Below are 12,834 nucleotides of genomic sequence, written 5' to 3' on the forward strand. Positions count from 1 at the left end.
ATTATCATTTTTAATTTTTTTAAATATAATATTCGCCGTGTCCGCGTATCCTAAAATTTTGAAATTACCGTGTCCGCGTACCCGTACCCGTATCCGTAGGATACCCGTACCCGTATCCGTAGGATACCCGTACCCGTATCCGTGTGACAGGGCAGTGGTGACCATGACAGTCCAAGGGAGATAGATACGGCAGAAGCTCCTCCCCTAAGAAATCTTGGGCCAACATAGTTGAGAAGAACCAGAAGCCAAATATCGGCGACATGGAAGAAGCGCGGGTTGACCTGGAAGGATCAGAACCGATCATCAGTTTCAGGAAGGAGGCATTAGACAAACATAAAGAGCCCTTTCGTTTTGCAGTAATCTGAGCATCTGGGCAGAAACCATAGGCCAGGTACTGATTTTTCGTTCCTCTTCTCCTCGCTGTGAAGCCAATGGACGATGGTGGGAACCCCCCTCTTCTCAGCAGTTAGCAATGGGAGATTCCTGATTAGGGTTTCTTCTAAGGAGGAACTAGCAAAGGTGTTAAAAGAGGAGAGCTTGAAAAGTAGGTGGGCAATCCTTGATGAAGACGATCTTGATTTCCTGAAATTAAAGGAGTAGCCGAGCTTTTTGAAGAAGGAGAGGCTGAAGACCAATGGAATGTTGGTGACATTTCAACAGAAGGGATAGAAGCAATCAATGAAGATGATGATGCAGATGACGAGGATTATCGTTGAATCATGAAAGATGATAACTATACATTTTGAACTTATGAATCGTGATGTAATCCAAGTCATACAAGGCAAAGACTGCAAGTCCTAAGAATCTATGTCTTAAGATTCTATAAAATTTTCAAGTTTAAAATTGTGATGGATGCTTAACATGTTATTTTAAATCTCTGATTTCTTATTTTTGAATGTGTTGTTGATATGAATGTTCCTTATGTATGATGATTTTTTTTATATTGAACACATTTTTATTGATTTTTTTGGCTTTTGTGTTTATTTTGTCGGATTTTTTCCCATTTTTTATGATTTTTCTCTATTTTTTTATTTTTTAATATTTTTTAAAATTAAAAAATTGATTTTACGATACACTATGCAACATTTGCGGTACGTTACGATACGACTTACAGGTCGGCCTGACCGATACGCATTACGCTACGCCTTTTACAACATTGAGTAAAAGAATATTATGTTGAGTTTTCTCAATTATGGGATCACCTTTCTATTCTTGACACAAAGTTCAAAGATCCTCAAGACATTCTGTTACGGGAAAGACAAATCCAAGAACACAAATTTTATGCTTTCCTTATGGGGATAAGAACTGACTTTGACATTGTTAGAATCTATCTCTTGCACAGATCGACTGTACCCATTAAAAATGAGGCTGTAACTGAATTGATTATGGAAGATGTAGAAATAATAGATGCACAAGAACCAAAGATCGAACACAGATGTAATGTGGAAAAACCCTCAACTAGAGGGAAAAAACCACGGGTAAGGAGGTTTGGTGCCCACTAGCCGCCAGACTCTCTCTCTCTTAGAAACTTCATTAACACACAAGATTAGGGTTTACAATGGTATAAGTATGCCCAAACTAGGACATAATGAATCGGGTCCAGACCCGGACCCATACATCAAGATCCATCAACAGAAGAAAACATATGCATGCACGTCAAAGAGACAAATGACAGTCTTTTGGCAGTTTTCAAGCCAAGAAACCATGTCAAAACATATAAACCTCCTCATTTTGTAAAAAACTATGAAGAATCAAGCAAGAAAATTATATGTTTTCATTGTCATGAACCAGGACACATTAAACCTAGGTGTCCCATATTGAGGAAGTTTGTCAGAAAGACTGATTTTGCTAAAAATCAGCATACAAAAGAAGAAAAGTCGGTTGGAAGCATGTCACTTGACCAACTTGCTGAAGCACTTCAATCTTATTTCAAAGGAAGCTCATCAACAATCAGAGCCACAACTGCCACTGCTGAAGGTACTTTTAATTGGCTTTTGAATTTCGGATCTTCTTTTCTTATGACTCCACACGAACAATGTCTTTTAAACTCTAGAACTACAACTTTTCCTTACTTTGTTTCAACTGTTGATGGGACTTCTTTAAAAAATAAAAGCATTGGAAATATTGAAAAACAAAACCAAAACAACAAAATTTTGAAATTCCAAATGTGAGATGCATTCCCAAACTAAATTTTAAATCTTTTGTCTACATCTCAAATTGCTGATCACGGGTGTCGGATTACCTTCTCACAAGAAAAATGTTTTGCACATTACCAAATATCAGGGAAGATGATTGGGGAAGGAATTAGAAGAGTAGACTTCTACTATATCGAATTCTTGACTTAACAAGCTTTTCTTGAAAGACTGTAAAGAAAGATGACATTAGTGTTTTGCATCAAAGATTGAGGCATACCAGCCTAGAAAAAATGTCATATATACCTTTTCTGAAAAAGTTATGTAATGAAAAACTTACGTGTAATGAATGCATTTTTGGAAAAATGAAGTCCCTTTCATTTGGAAAAAGAACTTTTGTAAGCAAAGCACCCTTTGAACTTGTTCGTTCTGACGTGTGGAGTCGAGCTCTTGTGATATACAAAGGTGGTTATTCTTATTGTATTATATTTGTTCATGATTATACTAGATATGTCTGGATCTATTTTCTCAAACATAAATATGAAGTTTTCTTAAATTTCAAAGTTTTCCATCAATTAAACATTAATCAGTTTCAAGCAAATATCAAAATTCTTAGAACTGATTCTGGTGGAAAGAATGTTTCAAATCTGTTTGAAAATTATTTAAAAGAAAATGGAATTGAAGATCAGAAAACTTGTCTTCATCATTAACAGAGGAGTTTTCTTGTCTTCATCATCTTCGTTAAATTTAATTGCTTATACAAATGCACATTGGGATGGAGACGCTACTGAGACATTCTACGACTAGATTTTTTTGTGTTTCTAGATGAATCCTTAATCTCATAGAGATGTAAGAAACAACAATAGATATCTTTATCATCTACAGAAGCAGAATATTGTGCAATAGCTATTACTACAGCGAATACCATCTGGTTGAAGAGTCTTATCAAGGACATGAGAATCATTATTGAGAAGCCAGTTAAACTTTGTTGTGACAACAAAAGTGTCATCTACATAACAAGTAATCATACATTCCATGAGAGAAAAAAAAACATATTGAAATGGATATGTCACTATGTAAAAGAAGAATTTCTTAGAAAGAACATTGAACTTCCGTATATTTCCTAAGAATATCAATTGGCAGATTTCTTCACCAAAGGGCTTGGAGCTCCTAGATTTTCCTTTCTTCTAGGCAAACTTTCGGTAATATCACCGTACATTTGAAGGGGGTGTCAGAAATCTATAATTCATAAGGGATAATAGTGTGATTTTATATTTCTTATTCTTGTTTTTCTTATTTTTTATTTTTACCCTTTTTTGGATCAGCTGCTTATGTTTCAGCTGATGAAAGTCTAGCTGTTGGAGACTTCAACAGCTCACTCTCTCCTCTATTAGTTACCTGTCATTCCTTTCATTTAGTTATGCTCCTTGGATGAGCTAATTTGTAAGACTTTGTTATTAAGTAAATTGCTGTTCTAAGCAAGTATTCAGAGCAGTGAGAGAGATTTATGGTCTGTTTATAACCACAAGTTGATGTACAACACTATGATCCATGCATGAATCACACACATACAGGATGCCAGAGATGCATTTTTTTAGTGAATTACAAATAATTTTCCCCAAGCATGCTCAAATAACTGAGAAAAGAATGAATAACTTGTGGAGAAAAATAAAGACAGTTAAAAGCTACAAAATGTTATAGAAAGAGGGAGAGAAACTCACCAGAAAAGATGGATGAGATAAGGCTGCAACAACTGTTCTATCAAAAATGTCCTTCGATTCCATTGGAACCTTGCAAGAGAAGTAGACAAAATTCCTTATAGGCAAAAGCCGCAAAACTACAAGATGCCTCAACATCATGTTTTCTAGGATAGAGGTATGCATAATTCACCAGCATTGACAAGTAAAAAGAGAATACAACTCAAAAAAGAATTGTCATTGATACTTTTGTTCACCGCTATAAGTGGATGCTCACAGGCATAGGTGAAATCTTTCCTCTAACATATTGTATTGTATAAATTTGCCATGAAGGATAGGAATGTCTTCATGGCATAAATTCCAAATGTTAGTCTGATAATTGATAGTTGGTTTGATAATTTATAGAGAAAACAATTCAGAAACTTTTAAAGATAAGAAAAAGGTTTTGCAGATAAAGATGGCTCCAAATTCTTCAAGAAATAGTTGCATCTTATATACAGTTATGGCAGTTAAATGTAGGACCACTAGGGGCAGTCTTATCTCTTACTTCTCCCAAAGTTGTCAAAAGGAAGGACAAAGTCCTTAGTGTAGCCACCTTTATGGCAGGGCTGGTTCCAGGCAATTCCAACTGCATTATGTAAAAAAAAAAAAAAAAACTCAAAATTACTTTGAACTTATCTCAAACAAAAATGTTGTTATGAATTTACCTGTGTGCCGAGGAAGAAGAGAAACTTTCTTTGTGTTGGCTCAGTCATCTGCTCAGTAATACCAACCCGAAGGATATACAGAACACATGCCTTAAGAACATGTATAGAACACACCAGCAACTGAGAGTTAATAAAGTAGCTTAATAGAAGAAAGATCAAGTAACAATACTGATATGAGTTCTCAACAAGGAGGTAAGTTCACATTTTGCCAAGAAATGCACAACCAAAGGTCTTTCCTTTGGCTAGTAGATAAATTCAACAGTCTACATGTGTGGTGCTATGATTATGATATCATGGATTAAACGTTATGGCAAAGATCCATACTTGACGTGGATAAAAAAAAGTAAATCAAGCTTCAACCATGCTTGATATGCTGCAAGCTATCTCTGTGGTTTGGCTAAGTTTTGAAAGATGTGATTGATGTGTTTGATTAATGTAAGTGTTGTGATATGTTTCGTATGCAATGTCGTGGGCATGATGCAAATGCATGCAATTGAAGGGTAGTTGTACTCGTAATGTCACGGCTAGCTAAGAATGTTAACTATATGTGTAGCCTTCATGTGGAGGCATTTGGAGGTATGGGTGCACTCGTGAAGCGAACCAACTTCATGAGCTAATCGGTCATTCTGTATGTGCTTTTATAATGATAAATAAGAAAGAATAATAGATGAGAGGTCAGTGGGTTGTGGCAATGTGTTTGGGAGATGTCCTGCCATCGCCACTGGTCTCGCATGTTCGGAACGCAGGCGGTGCAAGGCCCAGGATATCGTTATGTGATATGCTTAGACCGTTGGGCTCCCGCCTTCCCAACCTAGGTGTCCTAGGGAAGGCTCAACAACTCTCATTGGAATTCACACATCCATGGATGATTGCTCTACTGCTACAACATGAATGGATCCATATCGTTTTGAGTCACCACTGGAGTTGTCTCCCGACTGTAGGTTGCCCGTGGTATGCATGTGTCTGTGTTTGCACCCACATGAACTATCAATTCACTAAAGCTAATGTAAATGAAAAGAATGTGAATGAACTGTATGTGAATGAAGTGATTATAAATGATGTGTTTAGGCATGAATGGCATGTGACTAATTAATGTGTGGTCATTGAGTAGCCTTTACATGTCGTGGTACGTGTGAGGGGCTTCCATGACAAGTCATGTGACTGTCTGCCCTATCACGACATGATAGTGATTTGCTTTCGTAATTGCTATATCTCATATTTGAGCTCTTACCTAAATGGGTTAGGGATTTATCTGAGGTGTTGCAATACTACGAATGATAAGCCTTCTGTTGATTTTTTTTTTTTAGGTTTTGGCGGACCCGGGGCAACAGGTTGATCAGATGGCTCTACTCACATCCTACTGGAGAGGTTTTGGGTCTATTATGGTGCCGACGCATCTTGTTTTGGTCTTATTGATATCTTGTTTTTGTTAGACATCATTGTTGTGATTTGGGGCATTTTTGTCATATGTATTATTGAGAAATATGATGTGATTTTTGTATGAACAGAAATTATTATATAATGGAAAGTTTGCCCCATTGTTTTGACTTGCATAGCTCCTTTTCTTTTAAATTGTTGTATCGTCGCACCTCAATGTTTTATGTTTTAAAAAAAAAAATTATTTGAGGGTCAAAGGGTTGGGGTGTAACAAGGAATGTTAATAAAACCAGATGATTTACCACTTTTCTTCAAGGTCTGAGCTGCCAGCGTCCTCAGGGTCTGTGAACACTGTTTGTCTGTTCAGAGTTGCTTGTCCTGCTGCTTCGCCCTCCTTGAACCTCTCGTTGCTCAACTCTCTCTGCAGTCACGTGGACCATCTGCCGTGACGCCTCCCTATCTTCGTTTCAGCAAGTGACCTCTGTCACTGTTTTGGTTTGTTCTTTGCTGCGTATCTCAAGCATTTTTTCGTCGATCCTTGACTGTCAATTTACTGCATTGGGATGGCAGAATCATCCTCCTCTACTGTTAATACTAACCAACTAAGGTTGGGGCTGCTAGAACTGAAAACATACCTGTTCAGGCTACCACTATTCGTCTTACCAAGAAAAATTACTTTCAATGGTCCGCTGCTATCAGTATGGGGATTGCTGGTCAAGGCTGAATTGCTTATGTTAATGGGAGGAAGGTTGAACCTGTTGAGACTAGTGCTGCCTGGGACACATGGTTTCTTGAGGACAACCAAGTTAAAACTTGGATTGTCAATTATGTATCCTCCGATATTCAACCCCTCATCTTTCGTAAGAGGACTGCGAGAGATATGTGGATTATTTTAAAACAAATGTATGGCCAGAAGAAAAAGGTTGTTCGAGTGTATCAACTGATGAAAGATGTCTATGCTCTACAGCAAGGGGAAATCTCTGTGATAGACTTTTCTGAAAATGTACTCACTGCAAGAAAACTGGTCATCCCATAAAGTTTTGTTGGGACCTACATCCTGAAAAAGGAATAGTCGAAAGAGGTCTTCTAGTGGGAAGAAGCCTGTCTCTGATGCTATTAACCCTAATGGTGGGAAAATTCCTATCTCTGCTGAACAGATTCGTGAGCTCCGTGCATACCTAAGTCAAATTGATATCAGTCAGTCCAAGGCGTCAAATGATGTGAAGATTAACCATGCTCTTGCTATTTCTGAAGAAAAGGTAATTCTTGTATGGGAGAATAGATTGTTGACAGTGGTGTCACTCACCACATGACTGGCAATCCTAAGTTTTTTCACGAATATAAACTTTCCTCAGGAAAGGAACGTGTTTCACTTGTCAATGGTTCTTCTATCTCTGTAGCTGGAAAATGGAGTCTATCACTTTTAAACAAATTCTTAGTTCATAATGCTCTACATGTTCCGCATCTTCTCTTAAATCTCTTGTCAGTCAGCAAGATTACGAAAGAGTTAAATTGTGAACTTATTTTTTATGTTGATCATTGTGTTTTGCAAGATTTGGTGACAAGGAAGAGGATTGGGATTGGTTTGGCTTCTGAGGGGCTATATCGCTTACCCGTGCGTGTTGCCACAGCTCTCATGACGGCGGTTAGAAAAACTAAGAAGAATAAAGAGGACCTCCTTCAGCTGTTTTTGTTTTGGCATGAACGCCTTGGACATCTTCCTTTTGGGATTTTGAGATAGTCATTTCCTTATTTGTGCTCTAGTTTAGATATCAATATGATATCTTGTGATGTATGTCAGTTTGCCAAACATGTAAGGGCTTCGTACCCTATATCTTCCACTCATTCTAATGAAGGTTTTGCCTTGATTCATTCCAATGTGTGGGGGCCTTCGGGCATTCCTTCTCGTCATGGCTTTCAGTACTTCATAACCTTTATAGATGATTGTTCTCGCAATACTTTTGAATACTTACTGAAAGACCGTAGTGAAGTGCTCAGTCTCATAGAGACCTTCATTACTCTTGTGGAGACCCAATTTGGAAGTTCTGTTACGACTTTTCGGTCTAACAATGTGTAACGCTCGACATTTTGCTAGCGGGCCGGATCAGGTACAGACCCGAACCGAGCTCCACGCGTGAAAAGAAAGGTCGTCGCACAAGGGAACTCTTCTCCCTCGTCTTCCTCTTTGTTTCTTCCTCTACTGCATCGCAGAGAAGAAGAAGGCGGAAGGTGTGGCTGCGGCGACAGCTAGGTCGGTGGAGGAAGGGCGACAGCGGTGGCGGCGCTTTGGTAAGCCCTCTCGACCTCTCTCTGCCTCTTCCTTCTCCTTTGTCCTCTCTTCCTTCTCATCCCTGTCCCTCTCTATTTGTCTGTCCGTCTACCCACGCCCTCTTTCTCTCGCACCTGCTCTCTCTCCCTCGCCACTCTCCTCCTTCCCAACAGTTCTCTCCCGCATACTCTCCCCTCTACCCAAACTCTCTCGGTCTGCACAACCCTCTCCCCATGTCCCACTTGATTCCCCCTCAGTCTGCACCATCGGTCCTGCATGCTTTCTCCCTTTGTGACCCTTCCGTCTCACTGTGTGCACTCTCTCCTTACCGCCAGCTCCTCCCACTCACTTCTCTCATGTTCTCCCTTTCGTTTTCAACCTCTCTCTCTCTCTCTCTCTAGTCGTTTCCTGATTCCCCTGAGCCGTGTCAACGTTTTTCTCTCTCTATTTTGGGTATCTTCCTCATTCTGAGTGTCTCCCACCTTCAGCCGAACCAACTTCTCTCACAACCGACTGCCTCCTTCTCACGGCAGACCTCTCTTTTCATATCTTCTTCGTTGATTTTCGTCATATTGATTGCCGTTTGGTTGGATTTCAGCTAGGGAAGACTGTCTTCCCCCTCTTGCCAGCAATTAGGTCGTGTTATCGGTGAGGGCAGCGGGCAATCATTGGCATTGGCGCTTGATCGAACACTTGAGGTGACTGCCGAGAACTCTACAACAGTTTTGACACTAAAATTGTGGTGAGCAAGGCTTAATCGAGCCTAAATTGTCGAATAATTGTTGTTGGAGCATGTATAATTATTAATTGAGCATGCTAGACTTAAGATTTGATGAAGTAAAATGCATGTTGGCGACTTTGCTATTTTGGGAAAAGTTTATGACTATTTTGAGAAAGACGAGGATCCACGTATATATCTATCTCTTTAGCATGATGAGTTAATTTTTCGAAGTGATTAGGAAACATGGTAGAGATTTGATGTGGTTGAAAAGATTTAGAACCATTTTCGGGAACATGTGGCGCATGCTATTGTGAATGTGTGAATAGTGACGTTAGTTGGGAAAGAGTACGTGAGTTGGGTGTAACTATTAGGAAGTCATCTTAACTATGAAAGCAAGGGAAAAACAGATTAGTGATTGGTTCAAATCGAAAGCGTGGAGCTTAAAACATTTGGTGACAACCTCAAGGAGTTGGGGAGAGGCCTATTGGAGGGCTTGGTGAGTTGACACTACCCGTCGACACCCTCTTGAGGCGACGACATGCCTCAATGATTATGTTTCATACTTGTATAAATTGTAAAGTGAAGCAAGTAGAGAATTTATCATTGGGCACGTCAAGTAAACCTTCAGCCATCAGATTCGAAGCTCGAAGCATTTTGGGTGTTTTGTGGACGCGCGATAGGTATGGGGGTATTCCAGGCAAATCCCTGCTTGGGGCCAACTTTTGAATGTGTGTTTCCAGGATCGTTGGATCCTATGAGTATAATGTGATTAAATGATTGTGATGTGATTGAATGAATGTATGCATGGAAATTGAATGCTTATGTGATTAGTTTTGTTTTAAAAATTACTACGCAATTGCATTTGCATGCTATAAATGATAACTGTTTAGGACAGATGAGGTGGGGTATCAAGTCGAGTATCTCCTCGACCCCGATTGTGCATTAAAAAGCATCCTAGAATGATAACTGCATACGACAGCTACGAGCCAATCATAGATCGAGACTACTCTCTGTGGTTTGGCTAAGTTTTGAAAGATGTGATTGATGTATTTGATTAATGTGAATGTTGTGGTATGTTGCATATGCATTGCGGTGGGCAATAATGAAATTGAATGATAGTTGTGTCCGTATTGTTATGACGGCTAACTGAGAATGTTAATGATATATGTAGCCCTCGTGTGGAGGCATTTGGAGGTATGGGTGCACTCATGGAGTAAACCAACCTCATGAGCTAGCCGATGATTTTGTGAATGTGTTTCTATAATGATAAGTAAGATTAAATAAGAGATGAGAGGCCAATGGGTTGTGGCAATGTGTTTGAGAGTTGTCCCGCCTTCGCCACTGATCTCGCCTGTTCGGAGCGCAGGCGGTGCGAGGCCTCAGGATACCGTTGTGTGATGTGCTTGGAGCGTTGGGCTCCCGCCTTCGAAAACTAGGTGTCCTAGGGAAGGTTGAGCATCTCTCCTTGGGATTCACACACCCATGGACGAGTGCTCTTCCGCTGTTGCGTGAATGGATCCATATTGTTCGGGTCACCACGGGGGTTTTATCCTGGCTGTGGGCCGCCCGCAGTGTGCACGTGCCTATGTTTGCACCCACAAAAACTGTCAATTCACTAAAATTAATGTAAATGAAAAGAATGTGAATGAAGTAAATGGAAATTATATGTTTATGCATGAGTTGCATGTAATTTGTGAATGTGTTATCGTGGCCATCAAGTGGCTTTACATGTCGTGGTATATGTGAGGGGCTTTCGTGATAAGTACGCCCTATCACGACATGATAGTGATTTGCTTTTGTAATTGTTATACCTCATATTTGGGCCCTTACCTTAGAGAGTTAGGGATTTGTCTGGCTTGTTGTCATACTGCGAAGGCTAAGCCTTCTGTTGTTTTATTTTTCAGGTTTTGGTGGACCCGGGGCAGCAGGTTGATCAGATGGTTGAACTCACATCCTACTGGGGAGGTTTTGGGTTTATCGTAGTGCCGGCGTGTCTTGTTTTAGTCATCTTGATGTCTTGTTTTTGTTAGACATCAATGTTGTGATTTTGGGGCATTTTTGTCATATATGTTATTCATAAATATAGAGTAAATTTTGTATAAACGAAATTGATTATATAATGAAAAGTTTGCCCCATTGTTTTGTATTGCATGACTCACTTCCTTTTGAATTGTTGTGTTGTCGCACCTCAACGTTTATGTTTTAACCAAAAAGAAATTATTTGAGGGTCAAAGGGTTGGGGTGTGACACAATGCCCATGAGTATATGTGTCAATTTGTTGATAATTTCTTTCGAAAAAGGGGGATTATTCATGAGACATCTTGCAATTATACTTCCCCCTCAAATGGGGTGGCTGAGAGAAAGAACCGTCAGTCACTTAATGTCACCAGGGCTCTCTTGTTTCAAAGGAATCTACCAAAACAGTATTAGGGTGATGTTGTCCTCACCAGTGCATACTTAATCAATCATATGTCTAGTCGTGTGCTTAATGGGCAAACTCCTTTTTCTATGCTACCAGGTAGCCATCAGCCCTTTCCTCTTCCTCCTCGGGTTTTTGGTTGTGCCTGCTTTATTCATAATCACAATCCTAATGTGAAGCTTGATCCTCGGTCGATTAAAGGAGTGTTTGTAGGCTATTCTCCCACTTAAACAATCTCTTCAAGCATAGTTTGAACGTCTTAGATAAGTTATGAGACGACATGGGTATAATCAAGGAAATGGAGATCACACACCCTTTGTGAAGAGGAATGAGCATAAAGTTACTCTTTTGTTAGTTTATGTTGATGATATGATTGTTACAGGTGATGATGAGGATGAAATAGCAAGGCTAAAGAAGTTATTGGCTGCGAGTTTGATCTCAAGAACCTTGGCAAGCTAAGGTATTTTCTTGGTATTAAAATTGCTAGATCTGGTACGAGCCTTGTGTTGAATCAATGAAAGTAGACTCTAGATTTACTAAAGGAGACTGAAAAACTGGGGTGTAGACCAGCCTCTACTCCTCTAGATGTTGGGCACAAGCTCAGTATCAAAGTTGAAGAACCTCTTTGTGAAGAGGCTAAGGTGAGGTATCAACGTCTAGTTGGAAAATTGATCTTACTCTAACTAAACAGAAGCAATCACAATAATCTAGGGTCTAGAGTGAAGCAAACACAATAATCTAGAGTCCAGAATAAAACAATTACAAAAATTACAATCATGACTCGCCTAAATAAATGTGATCAGACATAATTAGAATTGTTGGATCTGGATCAGATTAGATCCAACATCTTATCATCCTCCCTTAAGTTGTATATGGTTTTGCACTATGTACAAGAATCGTTGCTCTGTTAGTCCTTGGTAAATAAGTATGCGACTTGTTCATCTGTACGAACATAAATAGGCTGAACCACTTTGTCTTCCACTTTTTGTCTAATAAAATGTTGATCAATCTCAATGTGTTTTGTTCGACCATGTTGTACGGGATTAAAAGCAATGTTACTAGCACTTTGATTATCGCACATTAACATTGATATTTTAATCTTTTCTCCAATGTCCTCTAGCAAATGTTTAACCCATGTAACTTCAGCGATACCTACAGCCATACATCTGTATTCAGCTTCAGTGTTGGATCTTGCCACTGCCTTTTGCTTTCGACAACTCCAAGACACAAAATTACATCTAATGAAAATACAAAAACCAGAAATAGACTTTCTTTGATCAGGATCTCCAACCTAATATGCATCTGTGAATGTTATATGTTGATGTCCAGCAATTATATTTCCACTCTTACCATAAACTAAGCTGTCTCCTGCTATCCTTTTTAGATATCTTAATATTCTTTTGACAGCATCCATGTGAGTATCTCTAGGTGCATGCATAAATTGAGATACTTGATTCACAGCATATATAATATCTGGTCTAGTGAATGTAAGATATCGGAGTGCCCCTACAA

General features: G+C 39.3%; 1 protein-coding gene across 2 annotated transcripts in view; it reads right to left on the minus strand.

Annotated features, from left to right (window-relative positions):
• The window catches only part of LOC116261929 (protein SWEETIE), a 132,427-nt gene that overhangs the window by 111,917 nt on the left and 7,676 nt on the right, over positions 1-12,834 (minus strand). For both annotated transcript variants that reach the window (XM_031640879.2, XM_031640880.2), the window contains exons 9-11: positions 4,537-4,626; positions 4,377-4,457; positions 3,854-3,922 (exon numbers count right to left, since the gene is read on the minus strand). In XM_031640879.2, coding sequence (XP_031496739.1) covers positions 3,854-3,922; positions 4,377-4,457; positions 4,537-4,626 — 240 coding nt within the window. The remainder of the gene's footprint in view (positions 1-3,853; positions 3,923-4,376; positions 4,458-4,536; positions 4,627-12,834) is intronic.

This window comes from Nymphaea colorata, chromosome 10, assembly GCF_008831285.2.
Source record: "Nymphaea colorata isolate Beijing-Zhang1983 chromosome 10, ASM883128v2, whole genome shotgun sequence".
NCBI classification, from domain to species: domain Eukaryota; kingdom Viridiplantae; phylum Streptophyta; class Magnoliopsida; order Nymphaeales; family Nymphaeaceae; genus Nymphaea; species Nymphaea colorata.